This window comes from Eschrichtius robustus, chromosome 5, assembly GCF_028021215.1.
Source record: "Eschrichtius robustus isolate mEscRob2 chromosome 5, mEscRob2.pri, whole genome shotgun sequence".
Taxonomy (NCBI): domain Eukaryota; kingdom Metazoa; phylum Chordata; class Mammalia; order Artiodactyla; family Eschrichtiidae; genus Eschrichtius; species Eschrichtius robustus.
This window is the reverse complement of record NC_090828.1, coordinates 20,012,056-20,038,193: the sequence shown is the minus strand read 5'-3', so window position 1 is coordinate 20,038,193 and position 26,138 is coordinate 20,012,056. Positions and strand designations below refer to the sequence as shown.

General features: G+C 54.1%; 1 protein-coding gene across 5 annotated transcripts in view; it reads right to left on the bottom strand.

Annotated features, from left to right (window-relative positions):
* Positions 1-320: 320 nt before the first annotated feature.
* The window catches only part of TNS1 (tensin 1), a 229,712-nt gene continuing 203,894 nt past the window's right edge, over positions 321-26,138 (bottom strand). For all 5 annotated transcript variants that reach the window (XM_068544489.1, XM_068544485.1, XM_068544487.1 and 2 more), the window contains 11 exons: positions 22,213-22,411; positions 17,711-18,777; positions 14,972-15,058; positions 14,105-14,236; positions 13,605-13,697; positions 12,816-12,893; positions 10,920-10,991; positions 10,498-10,666; positions 9,395-9,463; positions 8,892-8,924; positions 321-5,229 (listed from right to left, as the gene is read on the bottom strand). In XM_068544489.1, the coding sequence (XP_068400590.1) occupies positions 5,085-5,229; positions 8,892-8,924; positions 9,395-9,463; positions 10,498-10,666; positions 10,920-10,991; positions 12,816-12,893; positions 13,605-13,697; positions 14,105-14,236; positions 14,972-15,058; positions 17,711-18,777; positions 22,213-22,411 (2,144 nt within the window). In that variant the 3' untranslated portion in view covers positions 321-5,084. The remainder of the gene's footprint in view (positions 5,230-8,891; positions 8,925-9,394; positions 9,464-10,497; positions 10,667-10,919; positions 10,992-12,815; positions 12,894-13,604; positions 13,698-14,104; positions 14,237-14,971; positions 15,059-17,710; positions 18,778-22,212; positions 22,412-26,138) is intronic.

Sequence of the window (26,138 nt, the reverse complement as noted above, 5' to 3'; positions counted from 1 at the left end):
CTGATTCTGCCATTTGAGCCCCTGGAACCAGCTGTGCTTGGACTTCTTGGTTATGTGTGCCACTAAATTCCTTTTTTTTTTTTCCTTAAACCATTTTGACTTGAGTTTGTCTTCTAGCTAAAACAGTCCAGATGAAGAACTCATTGTAATCAGACCCAAGACCTGGATGGTAGGGAAGCCCTGGGAGGATTTGGGGTGAGTCGTCCCCCACCGGCATCCCTGAAGCCCACCACATATCCGGAGCCTGGGTGAGGCCCCTTTTTACCCACTGGAGACCTGACAGATCCCCTTTCCAAACAACACAGCCAGTTAACAGCACAGATTTTTCGTTCACTTTATCATTTATAAAGCCATACAATGGATTGCAAAGAAACAAAGCAGCTGTACAGGAGTGGGACAGAATCAGTGTACAATACATTCATATCCAGGGTAAGTAACATACATCAGGGTTTATACAAGGTGACAGAGATTATAGGCACGATGATACAAAATAGAAAGTATATTTCCATCTATATAAATACACAGCCAGGGGATCAGGAGATGCTGGGTTATTCGGTTTTTCCTGCAGAGGGTCTGGGAGGCAGGAGGGGATGGAGGTGAGGAATTTCTTACTTTTGTTTTGAATGACATGTCAGAGAGGGGAGAGGCGGGGAAACACAGCATGCACGCACAGATGTGCTCTCTCACACACATGAGCCACACGTGGACACGCAGGAGAGTCTCAAGCTGTTGAACACTGATTAGAAACAAAAGTGGGCTATCCCTTTACAATTACCTCACAGCTGGGAAAAGTCCAGGTGTGGGAAATAAACAGAGGTCCTCCAACACTTCAGCATCTGAGGAGAGAGGAGCGCCACCCCGTGTGGTTGATCCCCACCATCACTGACACTGAGATTCCCCCAATCAGGGGCCCTACAAGCCTTGCCTCCTGATTCCTTTCGCCGCTGGGTGATAGTGAACTTGACATCCCATTGCCAACCACCTCCAACCCAACTCCTAAGTTCCCTAAAGAGACAAGCAAAAAACGCACACACATACACCCACACTTGCACACGCACGCGCACACGTTCTGTGTTACCACTGGCCAGGGCACTCCAGTCTAAGGATTCCGGGGCCTCGACCCGGGTGAAAAGTAGACCCGGGACTCCGCCCCCAGCCTCTCCAAGGATCCCAAGGGTGGGGAGATGTAGGGGCAGGAGGCAGCCCTTGAAAAGGGCATTGGCCTCCTGGATCCCCCCAGATCCAGATCCTGAAGCTGGAAAAGACCAAAGCAGGGGAGAAGACCCAGGAGGCAGGGGTGATGAATGAACATCCCGGGGAAGGGGGCCATAGACACTGTTCCACGTACAGACTCGTCCACAGACCCCTGGGCGGCACCAGGGGCCTGCCCAAACTCTGCTCGGCCCATCCGAGTGGGCAGAAGGATGTTCGACCCATCTCCCTCCGGGAGCCCCTTTACAGAGAATCACACGTGTCCCTCGGGCTCCCTCTTACGGTCACACAGCCACCAGGTCCCCCCACCCCTATCCTGCCTGTCTCTGACGCACCCAGGGATCCCTCAAAACCCTGCCAGGGAAGAAGGAATCCTGGCAGTCCGCAAGCATTTGCAGCTGCTGCGGGAGAGGCTCCAATGAGGACCTGGGTCAAAGGGCCTTTCCCAAACCTAGGACACAATGTCTCTGTCCCTGGAACACCTGGCTGGAGGAGGGAGCCAGAACACCACGATCGCAGGGCAGGGGCATCCGCTCAGCCCTGGAGCTCCATCAAACTGTTCCCTTCCTCCCCATTTCCCCTCTGGGGTCACCTCTCCACTATTCCCATGCCCAGTCCTCCCCTCTCGCTCCATCTGGGAAGGGCCACGGGGACCTTGCTGGGCCTCTCTCCCTGCTGAATTGGAGGGCTGTCACTTCCCTGCCCCCTGTTCCCTCCAGACACCGTACGGGGCAGCTACGGCGAGGCCTCAGCTGCCTCAGAGGCCTAGATGCACAGCAAGACACAGCCTGGGCCTGGGGCTGGGGCCTGAGCTTGCCTGGGGTCTGCATCCCTGCATCACAAGCTGACCAGGCCTCTCCGGCCTCGGGCTCTTTCTTGCCAACTCCTCCCAGACCCTTTCCCATCCCCAACTCCCCAACCCACTTTCAAGACCAGACGGCACTCTCCTGGCTGACAAACAGATTCAACAATAAACAACAGCAAAAAAGGTTGGGGAGAGGGATGGGGAGAAAAAAGGATAAACATTTACACAATAATAACAATAATTATTAAAAGTGCTTTCTTTTAAAGGAAATCTTTGGCAAGAACATACTGCAGTGCTGTGGTTGTGTGTGTGTGTATGTGCGCACGTGTGCAAGGTGCACGGGCCTAACCTGTGAGACACGGGAGGGTTATCCCAAGCAGTGTCTGACCCAAAGGTGAGACCACGGTGGAGACCGGGGTACCCTTCCCCATCGTTCTTCTGGACAGGCCACACTCTCGGAAACGGACTCTTTCCAGAAGGATGTTGGGTCGGGGGAGTTGATCAGCTCCCCAGCATCTCCTGAGTCCTTCCCAGAGTCACACATGGCTCAGGCCTGAGTGGGGTGGGCTGGCCATGCCTGGGAGGTGGGCTGCTGGTGGGCAGTGGGAAAGCACGTGTGAAGGCTGACCCCAGACTCACATGAAGGGTCTGATGCTCTGCTCGGCCATCCAGACCAGGAGGAGAGAGTTCCCGGGATGTCCAGTGGGAGATTAAGATATTTACAAAGGAAGCGGGTGGGAATATCCTCTTCTGTCTGGGAAGGGAGTTGGGGTTAGGCAGGGAATGAGAGAGGGGAAATCGCGGTGTCTGGCTTGAAAGCCTCAGAAGGAAGAGCCCTTTGGGGGAGTCTTGGTCACCAAGAACAAGGTTTCAATCTTTGGGAAGCAGGGGGCTACTCCCCACCATCTTCAGACGCTCTCCTTTCCAACTCCCTGAAACAGAACATCCACACAGATACAGCTTCTTGGAAGAGAAAAAAAATACAAGACGCACACATCACCCACGCCCACCACACACACCCGTGTCCCCTGAAGGCTCACACACCCGCTCGGGCCTGCAGCGAGGCGGGCTGCTAAGCCCTCATCTCTGGGAGCTGACAGCCGGGCCCAGCTTGCCAAAAATAAGGGGGGGTGAAGGGGATGGAACACGTGCACCCCCTCCCCGCTGAGCCCTAGTCAGAGTCTAGGGAAGGCCAAGGCCAGGGCAAGGAGACCCCTGACTGCTCCAAGGATAAAGGCCCCTACCTTTCAGGCTTCACTTATAGGTGAGGGGCTCCAGAGAGGGGTGGGGACTGGATTATGCCAGGGAGGCAATAAAGCTATATGGGGAAATAATAAATACTTCTTGTCAATTTACCTATTCTTTTTTTTTTAACCTTTTCTTATATTTTATTAGCTTACAGAATCTGTCAGTATGTCTCACATATATATTATATATATTTATATATCAGTACAATGCCTCTCTCTAGGGAACCCAGAGGCTTAAGAAGCTACTCAAGGATGGAGTCCTGGTGGATTTTCCATCTGGCTTAGAGCACTTGGATGGTGGTCAGGGAGTGCCCAATCGCCCAGTTGGACTCTCAGCCCTTTGGCCTAAATGTGTGCCTTCTGCCCTCTGCTCCACGGCAGCTGAGCTCTGGGGAGAAACCAAGGCAGAAGGGGGAAGAGCAAGGCTTTGGTATCGTAGGCAGGCCAGGTGGTGTGCAGGCAGCATCCCCCACAACTCTGACCAGCTCCCCTGGGCAGTCCAGCAAAAGCCAGACCCCCGATCCCTTGCAGAGGGAGCACAGGAACTGCAGGGGTCTCTCCTGGGCCTCGCCGAGCAGGGCCTGTAGAAGCAGGTTCCCAGGATGAGCCCCAACATGGGGACCCTGCAGGACGGAACAGGGCAGGGCAGAGCAGGAAGGCTCAATCGCCAGCACCCAAAAAGGCAACATGCACATAAGCAAGTCTGAGAAAGGCTGGTCTGGGGCACGAAACCCAAGAAGGGGCCGGGGGCTGGGAGCTGGCGGGAGCCACCTGCCCACCCCGAGGCTGGGCCACACGCCTCGGGGGAAGGTGCCTACAGCTCAACAAGCCTCCCTTCCTGAGGGATCTCTTCCCCAGAGCTACGGACACACAAGTCCCCATCTCCTCAAACCAATGCTCCAGCTTCCTGGTGGAGGCAGATCAGGGGTAACGTTGCAGCGTGGCCAGACCCACTCCGTGGGGGTCTCTGTTGAGGAGAAGGGGTTGACGGCACCCAAGGCTGTTAGAGCAGGTGCAGGGACCAAGAGAGCGTCCATTACCCACAATCCTGGGTGTTCCTGGGGAAGAGGGCTTATGCCCCCTCCCTGCTGTCCTGTCACCCCCAACTCTAACTTTCTTTGGACAGTATGCACTTGTGTGTGCAAACACAGGGGACACGGACAAGTATACCTGTTTATAGTTCAAGCTGAGAGGCAAACAGAAATCAGTGTGTGAGGATGTGGGTGTGGCCATATATACACCCCATAAAGACACCCACAAACTGTACATCAGAGGCAGAGCAAAGAGACCTAGGGGCCTCAGGTCTGAGATACTTTCAAAAGCAAAAGTTCCGCCACTGGATGTCCCATGGTGGCTCTTTTTGGTTTGGTCATCTACCCTAGAGGTGGACAGAAAAAGATTCTCTTGACAGGATTTCTCCTTGCAAAGCAGTTGGGTTAGGAAGAAAGAGCTTTTCCATTTCCCCCCAAAATGTGGATCTCCAGAGAGGTTCATTCTGCCTCTCTTGAGGAGTTCCATCCTCTCGGAGGGTGGAGGGGGAGTTAGGTGGACCTGGTTAGTTTTGGAGGCTCTGGGGGTTTTGCAGTATCCATCTCCCTGGGGGAATCTGAGTTATTCTCCTCCATCTTTTTCCTTCTTTCTCTCTCTCTCCCCCTCCCCGCTCAATTCACTTCCCTCTCCCCACATTACACTTTCTTCTCTCCTTCTCCAAAATTGGCCCAAAGTCCTCCTTCTGGATTCAAGGATGGTCAGGATGCACAGGTCCCTTCCCCACATACCCATCCCCACTGCCCTGGCCCCGGGCAAGGGGAGGGGGGAGTTCATCTCTTCTGGCCGGCACTCAGCATGACCTTGGAGACAAAGTTGACGATGGCGGAGGCCGGCTGGTTGGGGTCAAGCTCAGCAAAGAGGTGGCAGGCGTTGTCCGTGGTGCTACCCTGTTTCCGGGCCACAAAGCCGAAGAGCCTGCAGGGGCGGGAGATGGGTGACAGGTGTGAGGAGGGAGCAGGAGGAACCCCAGGCCTGGGAGAGGCGCCCAGCAAAGCCAGCTCATCTTTGCTCCCTTCCCCATCTTTCCCTACCTCCCTGAGCACGGGGCATTGAGGGTGGAGCATGTGAGAGAATCCTTTCTCTCCTTCACCAACAAGAAAACCAACGCCTGGAGACAGCATGTCGCTTGTTCAGGGTCAGCAGAAATTCCCCTCTGTGGGTGGGGAGCAGGGGGAGGAGGTGCTGGAGGTGAGTGACAAGACCGGACAGTAAGAGGTGGGGATGAGACCAAAAATAAAATGGGACATGCCTAGACCAGCTTCTCTCAGCCCATCCCTGCCACACCCCTAGCCGAATGTTCTTACACACAACACATAAACAAAGTGCCGGCTGCCTGTCAAAGGGCCCGGCCGCCTCAGACACCACAGAGGGTCAGAGACCAAAGGACGAGGGGCCACCGTCCCCCACCACACACACACACACACACACACACACACACACACACACTTCTCCAGAGAATGGGAGGGGGAGGGGGACCCCACACCTGTTCCCCCCCAAACCCCCCTCCCCACACCAGGACTGGAGTGACTGAGAGTTCTCTCTGTGCAAAACAGAGTTAAAAATACGAGCGCGGAAGAACAGAATGTGAGCTCAGGTCCCCTCCCAGCCAGCACGTTGCTAATTAGAGCTGGATGGGGAAATCAGGACAGCTGGAGATTCCGATGGAAACCCCTCTCCCAGGACTGGACGGACCACAGCAGCTAAAATTAGCAAAGTTGGGACTGGTTTATCACATACACACACACACACACACACACACACACAGGTCTCCCCACAGGTTTGCTCTACCCAAATGTGTTTCAGGGGCTGGGGACAATCAGGCCAGAGGCCTGGGGTAACAGTCTACCCAAGTGGTGGGGAAGCCTGGGCCCGTGGATCACCCCCCCGGAGCCCCCTCTCCAGGCCAGGGGGAGCTCCTTGGGGCAGTGGAGGGAGACAAGGGCCGAGTGGGGGAGTGGCTCCGAGCCGCCCACGCGACAGCGAGCCAACCCCAGCCGCCTGGTTCTGCCAGGATGGAGAACCGGCCCACCTCTCAGGCCTGAACACTGCCCACCTGCCCTCCCTTCCTGTTTATTTCAGCTCTGTGGGCCTCAGGGCCAACTCAACAGTAGCCCAAGTCCTTCCTCTGCTTGGAGGAATGGATGCGGCAAGAAACCTCAGCCCCCAAGGGCAGAGAGGAGCGCTTACAAGCACCCAAGAGTGAGCACCTCCTTAAATTGGGGGCCTGAGGCATCTCGCTTGCCTCACCCTCGTCCAGCCCTGAGCTCTCCTGGGCCTCCACAAGGGCGAGTCAGAAGGAAGCTCGGCACAAATGCTGCTCCTCAATGAGGAATTTCCAGGCCTGGGACCAGCCTGCTTCTGTCCCGGATCCATCTCCCCCTCGCAGGGCCGGGTGGTGAGTAAGACAAGACCCTTCAAACGCAGAGCTCTGGTCTCCTGGCTGGCGGCAGGGACTTGGAGACCCCAATGACCCCATGAGCCCCAGGGGAGGCTGAGATAAGCTTCGAGAGGACTGCACACGGGGGCCTCTTTTCAGCTGGGCTGCTAACTCTTTATGTGACCTTGGGCCAGGAGAGGTCTCCTCCATCCCACACGGCCCCTCTGGATGAAACAGAGCAGGACCCTATGGTCCTTGCCCCCCATGTCCTCTGCCTGCCTTTTGTCTGTGGAAAAACTTTAGCCAGAGAATAAGTTTAATCAGAGAAAATGCAGAAACAAAGGAAAACAGTCCGACAAGACTAAATAATAGTAGTTTAGTCACTAAGCATAGTTAAGGACCTTTAGTTCCTTCTCAAGGCCTATAGATAATATTCTGAGACATATCCTGTGAGCTGTCTTGTAGATACTGAAACTCCCACCAGGTGGAAGAAGTTAACTACATGATGACCAGACTGTAGCTATGACATAAGCTGCCACAATTCCAAGAACTGGCCTCAAGGAAATGCAAACAAACCAACCCCAGAACTAAAGATGAATTGTACTTAAAACAATCAAGATGACGCTGGTCAGACCACCGATGACCAATTTCAAGATGACGGTCAGAGCTGACCGTGCTGTTTCTGCATGTAGCCCCCTCCCTCCGTCTATAAAAGCTCTTGCGCCCTGGTTGTCAGTGGGGGTGCGGTGGGGGCCGGCCTTTGGACAGGCATCCACCCTCCCCCGTGGTTGCCGGCATCCAAAATAAAGCAAACTTTCCTTTCCACCAACCTGGCCTCTTTATTGGCTTTTGAACGGGGAGCAGCCAGACCCCACTTTCAGTTACATGGACACCCCCAGAAGGAGCTTTCATCGTGCTGACCCTGGTCAGTTCCACTCGTCTGGACCACAGTGGCCTCACTGGGCCTCCTCCTCGTTCTCCTCCTCCCTGCCTCCATCCTTTCATTTCCTCACTAAATATCTAGCAGCCCCTCCCACACAGCAGATACAGTCATGCCCTCAGGGAGCTTGCAATCTGGTGGCCTCCCCAGCCCCACCCCCATGAAATCAGCTCTCTCCTGCTCCCACACCCATTTCTACCTGTCGCATAAGACCTATTTTTAAATATAGGTTCTTTCCCCAAACCTTCCCAAATCAGCAGTGGTTTTAATTTCTTTTTAACAGTGAAAGTTTTCTTTTTCTAAAGCCAATCTTATATGAAGTCTGGATATGTAAAGGTGACAGCAGTACTTATGGCGATAAATGGATCAATTCAACAGCGTAACATTTACCTATGATAAAGTCAATCAGTGAGAAAAAAATGGGGCTGTTTGGGTGAGTCCGACAAAGTAAAAGGTGGAATTATAGACCATAGTGACAGTCTTATGTCAGCTTCAGTACCCAGGTTATTCCTATACTTTGTTTTGGTTTTACTGAGAAAACTCTGATTCATCCTGATAAATAACTGCAAATCGTACCTCCCCTCATAGCGGCTCAGTTACAACTTGAGGAACCTAGCGTTCCTTGGAACACAGTTAGAAAACCACTGCAGCACCTTAGCCTGCTTATACACTTCTCTTATCTACTATGCTAACATCAGGCACCGGAGGGCAGAATCAGCCTCCTGGTTGGTCTGAATTTTCCCAGGGCTGCGTTAGTTCCCTGGAAGCACTTACGAAATGCCAAATAGATGGAAAATTGACCAAAGGACCCCAGGGCCATCAGTGGAATTTCGGAAGGAATTCAGACCTACCGGACTCCCGCGGTCTGACGTGGAGGCCTAGCCCAGCCACGTCATGCACGGAAGTCCGCCAAGAGAGCAGGAATGGGAATCAAGGATGCCAGGATTGCGGCAGAAAAGATCATTTAAACAACCCCTGCCCCACTGCCATCACCTCCAATAAAACTCTCAGCTTTCAGATCCTTTCCTCAGACCCCTGCTGGTCTGGTCCTCAGAGAGGGAAGGGGACAAGACTGGAGGCTGGGCCTTTGGCCTCGAGGCAGGAGAAGGCCAAAGACCTGGCTGCCTGGGCAAGCTTTTCTCCAGAGCTGCCCTTTGCCTACCCCCTGTTCCTGGATTCTAAACCCACTCCCGCACGCCCCTCTCCCCCAGCCAAGGAGCACAAAGACCAGCCAGCCGGGTAGGGGAGAAGCACACTTACTTAGCAGGGGAACCTCCCTCTGTCTTCATCCACCTGTGGAGAGAATGACGGCACAGCGTAAACCACCACTTCTCCCTCAGAGCCCAGCCCCGGGTGTGCCTGGACCCCTGGGGGAAGGCAGAGCCCCTGTGCCAGGGGGGTGGGAGCCTCCAAAGATCATGCAGCAGGGCATTCACAGTGGAGAGAGCACTGCGGCCTGCCTCCCAAGGAGCTTTCCCCAACGTGGAGAGGAGAAGCAGCTTCAGGGTCAGAGGGGTAGAAGCAGGTGTTTGGGTCCCTGGGAGGGGCTTCAAATTGGTGGTGGGAAAAACTCAAAAAGATGCCAACACAGCTACTTATGGTCCCACAGGCATGGGCAGATCTTCAAATTGAGCCAAGAATGCACACACACACACACACACACACACACACACACACACACACACACACACACGTACATGCATACACACAGACTTCAGTGTTCGAAAGACGGCTGGGAAGGCAAGGGTCTACAAGAGACTTACTTCCTCTCCTGTGGATCCAGGTCACAGAAGGTGATGGTGTTGAGGGGGTAGTGTCGTCTGAAGAACAGCCTGTGGCACACACATCAGATAAACAGAGAATGAGTGTTGAAGTGGCTGCTCTTCCCCACCCTCCTCCTTCAGGTCAGGCCACCACCTGTGGCTGTCACAGGTCGACACAGCCTTTCCCTTCTGAGCATGATGGCCTGGGCTGCTCCCTTTGGGGACATAAAGCCATGCACAGGGACAGAGAGATGTCTCATAGAAACATGCCCCAAATGCTAGAGGCTAGGAAAAGAAGGAAGAAACTGGCATTGAGGAGTGAGAAACGGGGGAACTCTGGAGGAGGAAGAAAAGGGGGCTGGGGAGAGAGCATGAGAGGAAGGGCCTCTGCTCTAGAAAGCAGGGACTTTTGTCAGTTGCATTTACAGCTGTATAACAAATACAGGCATATTTGTGGAAGGAAGGAAGGATGGATGGATGGATGGATGGATGGATGGATGGATGGATGGATAGAGGGAGACAAATTAGTGAAGGGATAAATGGGTGGGCGAAGATAAATGGGGGATGAATGGATGCAGGAATGGATGGATCAGTTGGTGAGTGGGTGAGAAAGTGGATGGATGGATGGGTCACAGGGTTGGGGGGAGCCCAACACAGAAGCAATTAGAAGAATCTTACTGGGCTTCCCTGGTGGTGCAGTGGTTAAGAATCCGCCTGCCAATGCAGGGGAAACGGGTTCAATCCCTGGTCCGGGAAGATCCCACATGCCGTGGAGCAACTAAGCCCGTGCACCACAACTACCGAGCCTGCCCTCTAGAGCCCGCGAGCCACAACTACGGAGCCCGCGAGCCACAACTACTGAAGCCTGCGTGCCACAACTACTGAAGCCTGCGCACCTAGAGCCCGTGCTCTGCAACAAGAGAAGCCACCACAACGAGAAGCCTGCGCACCGCAACGAAGAGTAGCCCCCGCTCGCCGCAACTAAAAAGAAAAGCCCGCACTCAGCAATAAAGACCCAAAGCAGCCAAAAATAAATTAATAAAAAACAAAAACAAACAAACAAAAAAACACCATCTTTAAAAAAAAAAAAGAAAGAATCTTACTTTCTCTGGTTGTCAGTCAGTGTAATTCCCTGGGCAGAAACTTTGAAGTGGACGATGGTGGCAGCCGGCGTGGGGTCAGTAGCCAGTGTCTCAGAAGTGGCTTTGGAGATGGCCTGTGGCCCAGTGAGTGACTCCATGTCCACAGAGTTGATGAAGAGCACGTTGCAGGCTGGAAGAAACCCACCCAAGGAGGTGTCATGGGGGCCGAAGTGGGTAGGAACCATCCCCAGGTCCTCTCTTCAGGGAGAAGATAGCAGATAAATTTAAGGCCAGCCTTGGGCCAAGGCATCTGCACACACAAATGTGGTCAGCCCAGAGACATCTGGGTCTGGGAGAGATATCCAGCCTGCACCTGCCGGAGGGTACAGGGCCAGGGGGGAGGAAAGGCCTGGGCAGGGATCCCGTCTGGGGTGGCCACTCACCTGCCCCTTGCTTCAGCAGGTCACTGGTTGAGTTGGCAGGGCCCGAGCTGTCTTTTGATTCATCTGTGGGGTCTGAGACAAAAATTTAATTCAGCTGGTAATTAAAACTCCAGAGCTGGAAAGAAGCACAAGGTTGGCTGGGCCTCAGGCTAGCTCTGCAAATACTTTGTGCAACGGATACCGCTTCTCATAACAAGCCCTGGCAGTCAGCACGTGTGTCCAGTTTGAATGTCCAGGGTTTGCTCTAAGTATTCAGCACATGGTTGGGAGCTGTGGAGTCCAACAGGGCAGGGGTCAGATGCTCATCCAGTCACTTGCCAAGTATCTATAAAGCGGAGGTGATGATGAGAGTCCCCACTGCCCTGGGTTCTTGAGGTGTTCCGTGTACAGTGTTAGTTCAGCGGCTGACATAAAGCAAGCCTTCAAGAGGCAACTGATAAGGTTGTTTTGCATTGATGTGTCTTATGTGTAGATCAGTAAATGCCCTAATTCATTAAACCACAATGCAGCACAACTACAATTTCAATATTAATAAGAACTGAGTACTGTTTATACCAGCATTTCTCAGACTATGGTGTGCAGGCTTGTTAAAACACATATTTCTGGGCACCACCCTAAAGCTTCTGATTAGGTGGGGCTTGAGAATATCTACATTTTTAACAAGTTCCCAGGGGTGCTGATGCTGCTGGTCTGGGGCCCATACTGTGAGAACCGCTGGTTTATACAATGCAAATAAAGAGCAGTTTTATAATTATTAAATTACTTTGCTAAATTCCTTAGAAATATAATTTAATTAGTGTCTAAATCATGTGGTTAATAGGGCTATTTAAATAGTATTTGAACTTTTAAGTTGATAATAGTGGTCAATTATCATTAATAATTCAATGAATCGAATTGGATACATAGATATGGCCAAATAATATTGGAGGTTTTAAGTATGGACATAACCCCAGGACCTCCAAGAGAGACTGAAAGCAAGTCCCGGACACAATTCCGAATATCCTATTATTGGACTGAGAGCATGGGGAGAAGGCACCCCAGTTATCGGTTCCTAGACCTCAAGTTCAGGGCCAGGCATATTCCCCTCCCCTCGCGGGAGCCCTGTGTATCTGGGGCTGCATAACGGAAGCCTGTGCTGTTGAAAGGTTTGGGGTGTCCATCCACCTTCCTCCGAGGCTGGGACACCTCTCTAAGAGAAACTAAAATCTCTTTTGCCAGCCCCAGTGTCTCATTCAAATTCTCGCCCTATACGTCCCAAAGCTCTTGAGTTCCGTCTGTACTTCCCACAATCAAAAGAGGGCTTGCTCCTCCCATTAGCTCGATGTCCCCTCGGCGAGGGAACACCCTCTCAGCCATGCAGACTAGAAACTCCAGGGACATCTTGGGCTTCCTGTCTCCTTCCCACGCCATGTGGATCCCTAAGAGGTCCCTCGAGTGTGCTCTCTCCTCTCCATTCAGACCGCCCTCCCACACCTGGATGCCCCATGACCTACCTCTGCCTTCCCCTCCCCGCTCCCTTGGCCCTGCCCACTGATGCCCATCTCACCCTCCGGACACGGTCCTCCCCATGGCTGTCTCCTGCTTCTATTTCCTCCCCTGGGATGAGTCGTAATTCTGAGGATTCAAGTATGAATTCTTAAAGCCTCCAGAGAATTTTCTCTGGAACAATCTGGCAAGTCAATTATGTGTGTTTCTGGAATTAAGATTTTTAATGAACTTTCCCTTCTTTCTTATTAGAAAAAATAAAGAGGAGAGTGGTTTTGAGTTTCCCGAGATTGGCAACACGAGCCGTTTCCTCCAAGCCTGGCGCATGTTCTGGAGCAGCTGGCTGGGCAGAGACGTGAAGGAGGCCAGCACAAGGGTGCGTTTGGAGGGCGAGGAGTCTCAGGTTCCTACCTCGGTTTGGAATGACCAGCTTACAGGGCAGAGCCAGTGGGATGATGGAGTGCTGGTAGACCAGGGCAGACAGAGATCCTGCAGGGAGGGAGACAGCCGGCAGAGGCAGCGTTACTGGGAGCACGTCAGGGGCACTGAGGAAGCATACCCACCCCACCCCACTGTCCATAATCTTTAGCTTCTTTATTACCTCTCCCTCATCCCACCCACAAAGCTGAAAATTCACTCCCTCTTTGACAGCAAGATCCAAGGGAGAAGATTCTAAAGGCTCACTCTAGCCGTCAGACGGTTACCCCACAACTTTTCTTTATCGAAAGTTACTCTCAGCATCTCTCCTAAATCCCTCCAGCTGCCAGGGCTCCACTCAGGAGAGTGCAGCAGAAGTATCAGAGGATGATGGGATCAAATCCCCACTCAGTAACTTATTAGCTGTGTGTCCCTGGATAAATCTCAGTTCCCTCATGTGTAAAATGGGACGATGGCACCTACCACACAGGATGGTCGGGAGACCAGAAGTGACATAAGGTACCTAAGGTGGCTTTCACATAGTAGGTAGTGGATAAAGGCAGCTGTTGCTATAGTTGTTATTCCAGTGATAACGATAACAAGTCTCCGCGGGGTAGGACAAATACAGAAAGAAATCTGGCAGAGTGAAGGCGCCACAGCACAGAGGAAGGGAGTCGCCGTGCATTTCTCTGCTGCGTCTATGACAAGGGTGACGGGCAGAAGCTGCAGCGGGGAACCTGGGACAGGCCTGAGACCGTGGGGATGGAGGCGGGGACAGCTCACCGAAGTTTGGCTCGTTGGGGCAGCCCTTGAGCTTGACCCCTCTGGGGCTCGTCTCTATCAGGAAATGCCTCACGAGCTCATGAGTCATGTCCCCTGGGATGAAGAGAAAGAAACGTGGATGGGCCACTGCCCACGGTGTCCTTCTGCCACCTCCCAGCACTACTTCCAACTTCTCCAGTGTGCCGGGCTGTGATGGAGAAAGGGTCACAGCGATAACACGGCCAGAGCCCTGGGATGGAGAGACCACCACTGCTAGCCCACCCCTCAAGGAAAGTCAATCACAGGGTCCCAGTCATCTTGCTCCCTGTTCTCTGACCTCAATCATCACCAAGCCCAAGACCTGCTCTTCTGAAGAGTCTGATTAGAAGGGACCAGCTCCCATGAGAATTAAGAGACCTGCCCACCCCACATACCCACCCCTCGTCTTCTGGCAGCTCAGGACCTAAAGAGACTGTAGGGACCACCTAGTCCTGAGGCCCCAGTGGACAAGCTAGTGTTACCTTTTTTATTCTGCTGCATGATGGTCGGAGGGGGCGAAGACACCTTCATGGCCAGCCCATAGGCTCCTCGGAAGGAGTGGCTGTCTCGGATGATGAAAGCCCCTGGCTCCTGGTCCTTAAGGAGGGCGATGGCTGATTCGGGAGGAGACAAGAGGAAATGAGAAATTGATGCACTGGCTTAAGTCTCATCAGGTCTCGAACCTCATTCTTTCTCATGAGATGAGAGTCCTTAAAGTTAAAATGTAAACCCTCCTAAGGGTCCTCCTACACTAGAGTCAGCAAAGTTTTTCCATAAATAGCCAGACAGTAAATAGTTCAGGCTTTGCAGGCCATGCAGTGTCGGCTACAACTACTCATCGCTGCCATCAGAGCACAAAAGCATCCCATACGGTGAGTAAACAAATAGATGGGGGTGTTCCAAGAAAACTGTCCGGATCTGACCCCTGGCTGGAAGTCACCCCGCCCTGCATCCACACAGACTTCCCTTAGGGGCTGAGGTCTCTCATCTCCATCCCCACAATCCCAACTATGTTTTTTTCTGTAACATGGGCAAAAATCTCCCACATCATGCAGATGGAGAGCTAAGGTTTCATATTATCTGGGCCAGACTTTTCTTCTGCCCTGGAAAACCAAGACTTTGCTGCTTTTAAAGAAACAGCTACAACCACTGCTCCTGCTCCCCAACACTTCACTGTGGGGAGGTGCCTCTTACGGTCCAACCTTGGTCCCAGCTCCTCTCTGTGACCACCACCTACTGCAAAGAGGAATGAGTCTGCTTATGTCCCTTGCCCAGGGAAGACAAGGTGGGCAGCAGCCAGCTGTGACCTCGGATGGACCCCAGGACCTTCAGCACCACCCAGCACTTACCCTGCTCTCTGGAGATCTCGGGCTTGTACCAATACTTGGAAGTGTCCTGGACAAACTTCACTTTAGCCCGCGTCTCAGGGCTGTTGTCTAAAGGAGAAGGAGAGGGAAAGAAGGTGTTATGAGTCTCCATCTCTGTCCCCCAAAAAGGTATGTTGGAATAACCCCCAGTACCTGTGAATGGGACCTTATTTGGAAATAGGGTCTTTGCAGATATAAACAAGTTAAGATGCAGTCGTGCTGGATTAGGGTGGACCCCAATCCAATATGACTGGTGTCCTTATAAAAAGAAGGAAAGGGACAGGGAGACACAAGGGGAGAGTGTCATGTGAAGATGGAGGCAGAGATTGGGGAGATGCATCTACAAGCCAAGGGACCCCAAGACTGCTAGCCACCATGAGAAGCTAAGACAAAAGCCTAGAACACAGTCTCCCTCAGAGTCTCCAGAAGGAACCAGTCCTGCCAATACCTTGATTTTGGATTTCCAGCCTCAGCTACTGTGAGAGAATAAATTTCTGTTGTCTTAAGCCACCAAGTGTGTGGTCCTTTGTTATGGTTGACCTAGGAAACTAACACAGAAAGCTAGTCTGCTCAAACATCATCAGAGCATTGCTGGAAGGGGCCTTGAGCTGCTTTCGCATCCTCACCCTGTCTTCCAACAACCACCGTGGCTCATGGAGCTGCCCTCCTGTTGAAGAGCCTGAACAGCATTCTCACCAAGCCAGTGAGAGCCCTACTCCATCCCATCTCCCACTTTCTCTAGAAGATTCAGACTAAACCCTTCCCGAAGTTTCTCTCCCACCTTCTAGTCCCTTTCTCCATGGGCTCAATTTCCCAATTCTATCATAACAACCTCGAGGATGAGAGCAGAAAAACACATTTCTGCCCACTTTCCCCAAGCTCCGCCTCACTTCCCATATGGAAAGCCCGGGTTCTGCCTCAGGTAGAGCAAAAAGATTGCTCCTGCCCTGCCTGGGACAAATAGGAGAAGGGTTGGCCTAGAATTAAGAGGCCATCTACTGAGTGTCACAGACCCCACTTCTCTGGCAGACATCCCCACCCCAGACCCTTTGCAGACTAGGGATGCTTTCATAGAATGTTAGGTTCTGGAGGAGCTCAGAGAGCACCTTATCCAACCTATTACTTTACAAGCGAGGAATGTGAGGTTCAGAGAGGGAGAGCAACTTGCCCAAGTCACACAGATGGTCCACAGTAAGGCTTCTGTAAGACCTTCCCAGGTAAGAAGATGCAGCAGCCAGTTTGGTGTGAGTTTTACCATATCTTCCTGGCTGGGTATTAGGACATGTGGGTCTCACTCTCCAACCTCTTCCTTCATCTTTTGGCACCAAAGAAAACAAAGGGAGGATGGGGGAGAAGGGTAAAAAAGAATATTCCAAATCTGCACGTTTCCTCTCCTTTCGTCAGTGAGAGGCTGGAACAGAGGAGCCTGTGCTCACGGTGCTGTAAAGTTCAGGGCACAGACCAGAGATGCGGGTTGGGCTGTGTGTCTGGTGCTTAGTCAATTTCAACTTGTCATTTACACTCTGCTAGCCTTCTGGGATCTGTTTCTGGAGGACAGAGATGGGGTAGGTCAGCTCCTTTTCCTGGCAGCTGTGCACTTAGCAGGGCCTCTGGGCTAGGCAGCTGGGCTGTACAACTGTGCAAGCTGCCTCTCTCTGCTCCAAAGCCCCAGGCCTTGGGGCTACTGGGGCCTGTCTAATGAGCTGTCAGAGGTGGCTGCAGCCCCATGTGCCTTCCTGTGTTGACTCCCATGGCTATTTTAAGCAAGGAAGATGGTGGGAAACAGGAAATGTCCCAACTACTAGAAGTTCTGCATCCTCCAAGAACTGGGGCTGGGAACCAGATGTCTCTGGCGGGCAGCAGGAAGCAGGGGTGTGCAGTGTCGTTTGGCAGGCTCAGGGCAGGACCTGGGAGTGATACTGAGAATCTGGGCAGCTGGGCCCATACCAGGCTGCCTGCAGCATTCTAAATCTTCCTTGAATGCCCCAGGGCTCCAGGGCTGCTCTGCACATAGGCAGGTTCGAGATCTGGCTGAGAAGCTGCAGATCAGCTGATACCCTGACCTTTTTGTTTAGAAAATGAGCCCTCTAAGTGGAGGCAAAAGATGCCCAGTTCCGAGGATGAGAGAAGAATTCAGTGTGCAGAACTGCGTGGGCTTCAGTGAAGCCGGGTTGGTAGAAACTAGACGCCAGCAAAAATGCTTAACCCTCGGCTTTGTGCCATATCGCTCCGGCTGCCAGATCTATTATTAGTGATGTGCGCAAAGTGGGGATCAAAAGGTGGGAACCGTGCTGTGGGCTGGCAAAATCATGTGCAAAATGGGCAAAATAATACCCACTTTGCCAGGTGGCCGTGTGTGAAATGTGCAAAATGGGCAACATCATACCCACTTTGCCAGGTGGCCCTGAGGACTGATGAGATAGTCCTTGGCTCAGAGCCTGGCACAGAGCATGTGCTCAACAAGTGGTGGGGGCTATGACGATGGTGAAAAGCATCGTAACAGCAGTGCCATCATCGCATCCACCTCCCCATCCCTGCCCCCACTGCTGCCACGACCACAGCTCCAACTCCCATTACACAGGTAAGGAATCTGAGGCCCAGAAGTCAGTGATCCACCCAAGGTTGTCTGCCAAGGAGATGTCAGAACAGAGACTAGCACAGATATCCTAACCGGTGGGCTTCATCTGTCAGCCGGAGAGATGACACGGAAGGAGGGCGCACCTGGCATGGAGTACTTGGAGAAGTCGGGCAGAGTGTGGGAGAAGGAGACGGCGCTGCCCCCGCTGGGACTGGACATGCCGCTGGCGACAGGCGAGGAGGACACCTTCCCGTTGACGGTGGCGTAGTTGGGGAGGCTGCCCGCTCGGTCTCCCATGGACATCCTCCGCTTCTCTGGCAAGGCCGGTGTCGGGCTCCCTTGTCGGAAGGCTGCTGAATCTGGCGAGGGGGAGGTGGCGGGGTTGCTCAGGCCGGGGTAGTAGGCAGGGGACACAGGAAAGGAGGGCGTGGAAGGGGCCTGGTAGCCCGAGGCGCTGCTCTGTCGGGACAGCGTGGGTCTCCGGTCCTCAGGGGTGGAGTAGCCACCATAGGCCACCTGCCGGTCCAAGCTGGGGCTGCCAGGAACCACAGATCCAGACCCTCCCAAGTGACGGCCCAGGCTGGGGCTTCCGGGGCTGGCTACTGCGTTGCCATGGAGACTGGAGGCCAGGTTGCCTTGGTGGGCCCCAGGGTGCCGGCCCAGGCTGGGGCTCCCTGGAGTGGTGGCCACATTGCCATGGAGGCTTGAAACCTGGTGGGCCCCAGGGTGCCGACCCAGGCTGGGGCTTCCCGGAGTGGTTGCTGCACTGCTCTGGGGGCTGGAGACAGTGTTACCATGGAAACCAGTTCCGGGTGGACCCATCACCTGGCGGTGGCTCAAACTGGGGCTGCTGGGGGCAGCCATGCTGGGATTCACGGCCCGGCGGACAAAGCCAGGACTAGAGGGAGTGTTGGTGCCCACTGTCCTGTGCCGTGCCTGAGGGCTCCCAGGCACCGTGTGGACGCCCGCCACACTGAACTGAGACCGGGTCTGGCTTTCCGGGGAGCTGAACTGCTGAAGTGAGTAGTCGGGGCTGCTGTAGATGTTGCCCGCAGTCGGGAGAGGAGAAGAGCTCTGGTAGCTTCTCTGAGCCGAAGGGCTGGGCTGGCCCAGGCTGCCGGAGCGGAAGCCAGAATCCAGCAGAGGCTGGGTGGGTGTCCGCGGGCCCTGGTCGCTGCTCTCCCCTGATGGGAAACTCCCCACTGAAGTGCTAGAGAGAGACGGGGCAGGTCAAGATGTCACCAAACGGCATTTAGTGAAGGACAGGCTTTCAGTGAACCCTCAGCCCTCCCTCCAACCACTAATGATAACAATAAAAGCTCCCCTCACATGCACAGGAAAAGTCAGGGCTCTTATACGTCACCCTATGAACATCAGAAGACAAAACTGAGGCTCAGAGAGGTTAAGCAATAGGCTCACACCCACACAGCTCATAAAAGACCAGGGTTTCAACTCAGCTGTGTCTGATTCCAAAGCCCATATATCCTCAAGCACCACCCTGACTGCTCAACCACAAGTCAGAGCGAGATCTCTCCTATCGAAACTGAAGGTGGCTGTCCTGTTGCTCCCTCCAGCATCACAGAAACTGAACACTGGAGAGGGGGTTAACCACTTGGATCCTGTTCCTACTGGAAGTATCCTCACCTTGACTCAGTTTCCCCAGGTGTGCTATCAGCATCTTTAAACACTGAGAGTGTAACTGGTCATCCATTCCTGGGTAGCTCCAAAACAGCAAAGATGAAGAAATCTCACAGGAGATTTCAGCTCATTATAAGATCTGCATTCTAGCCATTATAAGATCTGCATTTCAGCTCATTATAAGATCTGCATTGGATCTGGCCACTAATGGAGCAGGCTGCTTTACACGGTAATGAGACTCCCATCATTAGGAGCATTTAAGCAGAGACTGACCAACCTCTAGACCCGAATGCTGTGGAGGAAATTTCCTCCATTGGGAGGTTAGATGAGATGAGCTCAGAGGTCGCTCTCAGTTCTAAGACTGATAAAATTCAGCTCAGAGGGCACTGTACCTGGGGGAATGGCCACAGTCAAAGGTTCTCCTCTGAAGTTAAGTACTGATACAAGTCCATGGCTTGTGAGTTGGGAAACCTGGATTCTGCTTGTTAAAATTTTCCCACGTGTAAAATGAGGGAAATAGGTTAGCTGACTCTGAGTCCTTCCAGACCCAAACTTCTATTCCTCGATGATACGGCAGGAGAAACAAAGGTTGACAGGGGCCACGCATAAGCAGCAGCTGCAGGGAGGTAGCAGGCAAGCTCTGCACCAGCAGCCCCTGGGGCAGGGGGGTGGGGAAGGTCCTTACATAAGAGGGTGCTCCAAAGCCTGGAGCCGCAGACTGGGAGGAGCCTGGAGGCTGGCCGGCCACACCCCGGGCCAGGCTGGATAAGCTCAGGTCCCCTGGGTGATGTGAGGTGGGAGGGCTAGGCAAGAGCCAGGGGCAGGGAGAAGGTCAGGGGCCAGGCCAGGACAAAGTCTACCTCGCATCCCAGAAGGGGCCAGAGTGGAACATCACTTCGGTACAAGAATAACCTGGATTCTGAGGAATGGGGGGATAGGTCAGGCTGCACAGCGGGGGCTGGGGACATGGAAATGGAGTTCTGGGTGATTAATCCCGGAGGAGAAGCTGGGTTCCTGAGGCCTACTGCAGGAGGAATTTGAGGAGTGAGAAACGGTGAAAACTTCCTAATGTCAGCACTCCCTGAACATCAGCAAGGGTGGCTGGAGAGGTGAGGAAAATCTCCTGCCCTCTAAAAGAAGAATGCAGCTTCTGCCCAGAGGCAGACCTTTCCAAAAATGGAGCCATCAGGAGGCTGGGGAGGGGGTGAGGTGGACTGGGGGTGTGTGCTTGGCTTGAGGTTTCAAATCCTTAGACTCCAGAAGAAAACTGCCTCTGCTCACCCACGCCCCCCGCCCCGACCCGGGAGGGGTGCATTACCCTGGACCAGTGCAGGTACACCGCAAGCCTGGCACACCCCTCCACCTGTAGAAGTGTGAAGAGGTGGCTGGACAGTTACCGGGCCCTGTGGGGTCCCGGGCTGGGAAGGGCAGTGGACATGGGAAGGGATGGTCGGGGTAGGCTCCCCTCCTGGAGGCGAGTTCCGGCCTCCAGGGCAGGCTCTCCGGGGCCCCCTCCCCACCTGGCACCCTTTGCCCTGCCTAGGCTTCCCTCAGGGTCCCTCTCCTATGTTGCCTTCCCCGTCTCCCCATCATAAAGCCTCGCCCCCACCCCCCAGTCAAGCAGCTTCTCACTGCACCCCAAACACAGGAGCCTCGCTCTCTGGGAAATTTCAGGCTACCCTTTCTGTCTGACACCCCTCAGAACGCCAGCCGGCCATCCTCCAAGACATCCCTCCTCTAACCCTACAGCAACCCCTCACCAGCAGCTGCGTGCCCGAGGCCCCCATGCCCAACACCTCCACACCCCCGTCTCTGTCCTTGCCGTGCTGTCCTTCTGCAAGGGCCTTTCCCTCCCGCTTCACCTTTCAACCCCTGCTCATCCTTCTGGCCTCAGCACAAATACTTCCAGCCCCCAGAGACCCTCTCTGCATCTCAAGCCAGAAACAGCGGCCTCTTGCTCGGAGATCTTGGCTTACACATCTGCTTTGGGCACATGTGACTCTCACCCCGTGACCGGCGGGCAGGCACCGTAACGCAGGTCTGTGGGGAAGGATAGAGATGTGGGTTCGGAGCCACACACCTTTGGTTTGAACCCTATTTCTGCTATGATTTAGCTGTAGGACCTTGAATAAGCTACTTTATGTCTCTCTGCCTCAGTTTCTTCTTCTGAGAAGTGTGAATAATAATAGTACCTACCTCATAGGATTGCTGTGAGGTTTAAACAGAAAGCACTTAGCAAAATGCCTGACACACAGGAAGCACTCACCACATAGTAATTACTCGTGTTCGATTTTAAACTTGGGGGAAGGGGACTTCCCTGGCAGTCCAGTGGTTAAGACTCCACACTTCCACTGCAGGGGGCACGGGGTCCATCCCTGGTTGGGAAATAAGATCCCTCATGCCACGTGGTGTGGCCAAAAAATAAAAATAAATTTTTTTTTTTTAAATTAAAACATAGGGGTTTCCCTGGTGGCGCAGTGGTTAAGAATCCGCCTGCCAATGCAGGGGACATGGGTTCGAGCCCTGGTCCGGGAAGACCCCACATGTCGCGGAGCAACAAAGTCCTTGCGCCACAACTACTGAGCCTGCGCTCTAGAGCCCGTGAGCCACAACTACCGAAGCCCGCGTGCCTAGGGCCCGTGCTCTGCAACAAGAGAAGCCACCAAAATGAGAAGCCCACGCACCGCAACGAAGAGTAGCCCCTGCTCACCACAACTAGAGAAAGCCTGCGTGCAGCAACGAAGACCCCAACACAGCCAAAAATATAAAATAAATAAATTTATTTTTTAAAAAATAAATAAATAAACCTGGGGTAAGGACTATGCCTGGTTCACCTTCGTACTCTCCCCAGGGAGTTGGCACTCAGGGGATGCTCTCACCACGCACCCCGATGAGCTAGTTTCCCAGGGGCAGCAACCTGGATGTGATTTCTGCCTGTCCACGCCCTAGACAGATCCAAGAGGCCTCATCTGTGCTGTCCCAGGCCTGGATCTTCCTCCCCACTTACCTGTCAGCGCTGAGGATGGGGCTGCTGGTGGAAAGGGGGCTGGGGGAGACAAAGGAGCCTCCCAGGGTCCCGTTCCTCAGGGGTGTCTCGCGGACATAGGCCTGGGCAACCGGGGCACTAAAGCTCTTGGGCTCAGGATCCTGAGTGCGGGGCCCAGCCACTGCCGTCCGCACCACCGACTCCACATAGCTCCTGGGCTCTGGAAGGGGCAAGGGGACAGGGATTGAGTCTGGATCCACAGGGGTGCAGTGTGGACCCCACCCAACCTCCAGGGAACCCCCTTCCCCAGGGCCTATGGGGACAGCCAAGCAGGCAAAGGGCAGTTCTCCAGGGCTTCTGCCTTCCCAGGCCCACCCTCTTCCCAGCATCTTGGGGAAGCTGTGAGAGCCCCCAGGGAACCTTTAACCAGGGCCTTGTTCTGAGAATCTTCCCAGAAATGGACCCCAAAACACAGCCATCACAGAATCCTCCCTCCTAGAGCCAGGATGCCCATCCTTCACTGGTATCCCCTCTAGCTGCTTCTTTTCTACGACCCTGCTACCCAGGCCCCCAGGCCCTTCTAGGCTCCCCAGGCACCGCTGGAGTCTGAGCTCTTCATGGACCCCAAGCTCCAGCCCAGCCGTGCATCTCGGGACAGCGCCAGGGTTCACGCTGGCTCCTCCCCACACCCAGCATCCAGAAACAGGCTTGCTGGCCTAGCAACAGGCCTGTGCGGGTGAGTTACGCCCAGCCCCTGCATGCCAAGACACACCCACCCACCTTGCCTGACACACTTAGCATTCCTCCCGAGACTGACATCATTATCCCGCTTGGTGTTCAGAATGGCCTGAGAGGAAGGCTAGGCGGGGGAGGGGGGAGGAGCAAGTGCCAGAAAAGTCATTTTGCAGATGCGGATGCTGAGGCCTGGAGAGTGAAGTGGCTGGAGGCACAACCAGGACTCAGGTCTCCCGGGCCACCCCCCCACCCAGTGCTGTGCGCCCCCCCCCCCAACCCCCGACCCCGGCCTCTGAAGCCAGCCCCCAAACTAACTTCTTATCAAACAGGAAGAAGAAGCAGGGCACTCTGGGCTTCTCCAGGGACAGGATCAGGGATAGATGACATTCCTACCACCTCCAAACCTGGCACCGGCCCTGAGGACGTCCCAGGGGGGACATGATCTGAGCACACACCCACCCTCTGCCCGCAATTAGGGCATCTGCTGAAACCAGCCTCAGAAATGGAAGAACTGCAGAGCCTGTGCAGCCCTGGGGGTGGGGGCAGGGGGCACTGCAGCCGGACTGTGCTGGCCACTGAGCCAGAGAATAGCCCCCTCCCCTCAGCCCAAAGAAAACTTTACTTTGGAAGGAGCCCAATCACCAAGGTGTTATGGGGCCGCTACAGGCCCTGGTCTCTGAGGTGACTTCCAGGCCCGATATCCTGAATCCAGGCCCAGAGGCCTGGGGACCCAGGGAGAGGATGGTCCTTTAGAACAGGGCCCTTTACAGAGGAGGCCTGCAGTGGCGGTCTGCATACAACTCCAGCCAGAGGCTGCCAGTGTATCTTTTAGTTTCCACACGGAGTTCCCTCCAACCAACAGCAACAGTGAATGGGGCTGGGGCAAGAGGTCTGCAAAGGCACGGGCGTGGGGCAGCCTATTCCAGGGACCCGGCCCAGGGTGACACAGGACCAGCCACCTCGGCACCCAGAGATAGAGTCCATGTGGGCAGAGGCCAGCAAGGCCTCCTCAAAAGCCCCCTCAACCAGCCCAGGCCACCCACCCACCTCACAGAAGCCCCAGGCCACAGCCCCTCCAAAGGCAATGATGCCATGCCGTCCAAGCCTGAGGCCCTGCTGGAGCTAAGAGATGGGTAGCACACTTTTTTTGAAAAGCGCCCGACAGTAAATATTTCAGGCTTAGAGGGCCAGACGGTCTCTCTCACAGCTGCTCAGTTCTGCTGTTGTTATTGCGCAAGCAGCCACAGACAATACATAAAGCGATGAGCATGGCTGTGTTACAATAAAACTTTCTTTACAAAGATAGATGATGGGCCGGATTTGGCCATAGATTGCTGGCTCCTGATGTAACCTGTCTGCTCAGCCCAGAGAGGTGGAGCGATTTGCCCCAGAACACACAGCCAATCAGTGGCCACGGCTACCATCTCCTGACTCTCATTGCTGGTTCTGGGTGGCCTAGAGGGGCCACAGCCGCCTGGGACACCCAGAGTTGGCTGCTACCCAGAACTCCAGCCCATCAGCCAGAGAAGAGCCAGCTCCACAGGGCTATTAATAATAGTAAAAATAGCAAACAACTGTATGAGGAGAGTAGAATTTGGAGAATGTAGGTATCTTGCCCGGGCCACACATAGAATGTGGCAGAATTGGCCTAGGAACCCAGGCAGTCTTGTCCAGGCCCTACTCTTGGGCCCTGCACATACCGCCAGGTGAAAATCGAGGAGCCAAGCATTTCAGTGTGTCTTTAGCCTTGGGGGGCTGGCTCCATGCTCTGGGGTAACTCAGATTGACAGAAGAGACCTCAGACAGGACCCCTCATGCCCACAGAAATGGCAATTGAGACCCAAGGCCAGAGCCCACCTTCCCTGCCCATCCCTCACCTCCCGGGGTCACTCTCTGAAAACTCCTCCTGGACACCTCCAGGCTCTCGGCTTCACGCTGGTGCCCGCAGCGCTTAGCACCCTTCTCTCCCACCCAGAGATGGCAAGGGGATCCATCTGCCCCCTGGCAGCCCCGGGCTCCTTGCTGATCTGTATTTGCAGTGCCTGGCACACAGTAAGTCCTCAATAAGTTTCTGTCCCACATACTAGTAGATGCGTGACCTTCACCCTCCGCCCCACCCACACAGAGGTGCACAATACCTAAGACCTAAAAGGCACACATTCGTTTTTCTCCTTCTCTTGAATTCTTGCTGACCCCAAAAGTTCAAGCTAAAATGCACATGGTGGGCTTCCCTGGTGGCGCAGTAGTTGGGAGTCTGCCTGCCAATGCAGGGGACACGGGTTCAAGCCCTGGTCTGGGAAGATCCCACATGCCGCGGAGCAACTGGGCCCATGAGCTACAATCACTGAGCCTGCGCGTCTGGAGCCTGCGCTCCGCAACAAGAGAGGCCGCGATAGTGAGAGGCCCGCGCACTGCGATGAAGAGTGGCCCCCACTTGCCGCAACTGGAGAAAGCCCTCGCACAGAAACGAAGACCCAACACAGCCAAAAATAAATAAATAAATAAATAAATAAATAAATAAATAAATAAATAATTAATTAATTAATTAATTAATTAAAAAAAAAAAGAAAGTGCTAAAATGCATATGGTGAGCCCTGAAGTCGGTGATCTTTTCCACCTGCCATGTCCTCCTGATCCACTCCTCAACCTGCTCTGTGTCCCTGCAGGCCAGCTTTTACTGACCGCATCCCCCAGACCCCCGGGCTCAGGGCTCCACATGGCTTTGACCTTCGGCCGCTGGCTAGTAGGAGGGACCAGGAGGGGATGGGGGGTGGTGAGGAGAGAAGGTCAAAGTGCCAGGGCTGCATCTTCCACCCAAGATCCCAGCTCCAGTCGGGGGCCCTCTCCTCCAGCTCCCTCCTGGTTCCTCCAGGCCTGGCATGCGGATGGCTCCCACCTCCTGCTAGGAGAGCCACACGGTGGTGGGGTGCTTCACCATCCCTCGTTGGTTTGCCCAGACCTTCTAAATAGTCCACTGTCTCCTCGGTTGCCCCATTGGAATGAGCCATCTGTTTCCTAACAAGACCTGAAGTGGGTAAACAACTCATACTATATTACCGACTCACATAAGCACCCCATCCTGTAAAAAAGTACACGTACTGCTTTTACCAGCAGTAGAACTGAGGTAAGGCCGCCCACACCACCTGGTGCCAGAGTCAGGACGGAGCCAAGCCTGGGACCACACAGATGCTGACTCCCATCTGCTCTGTTTG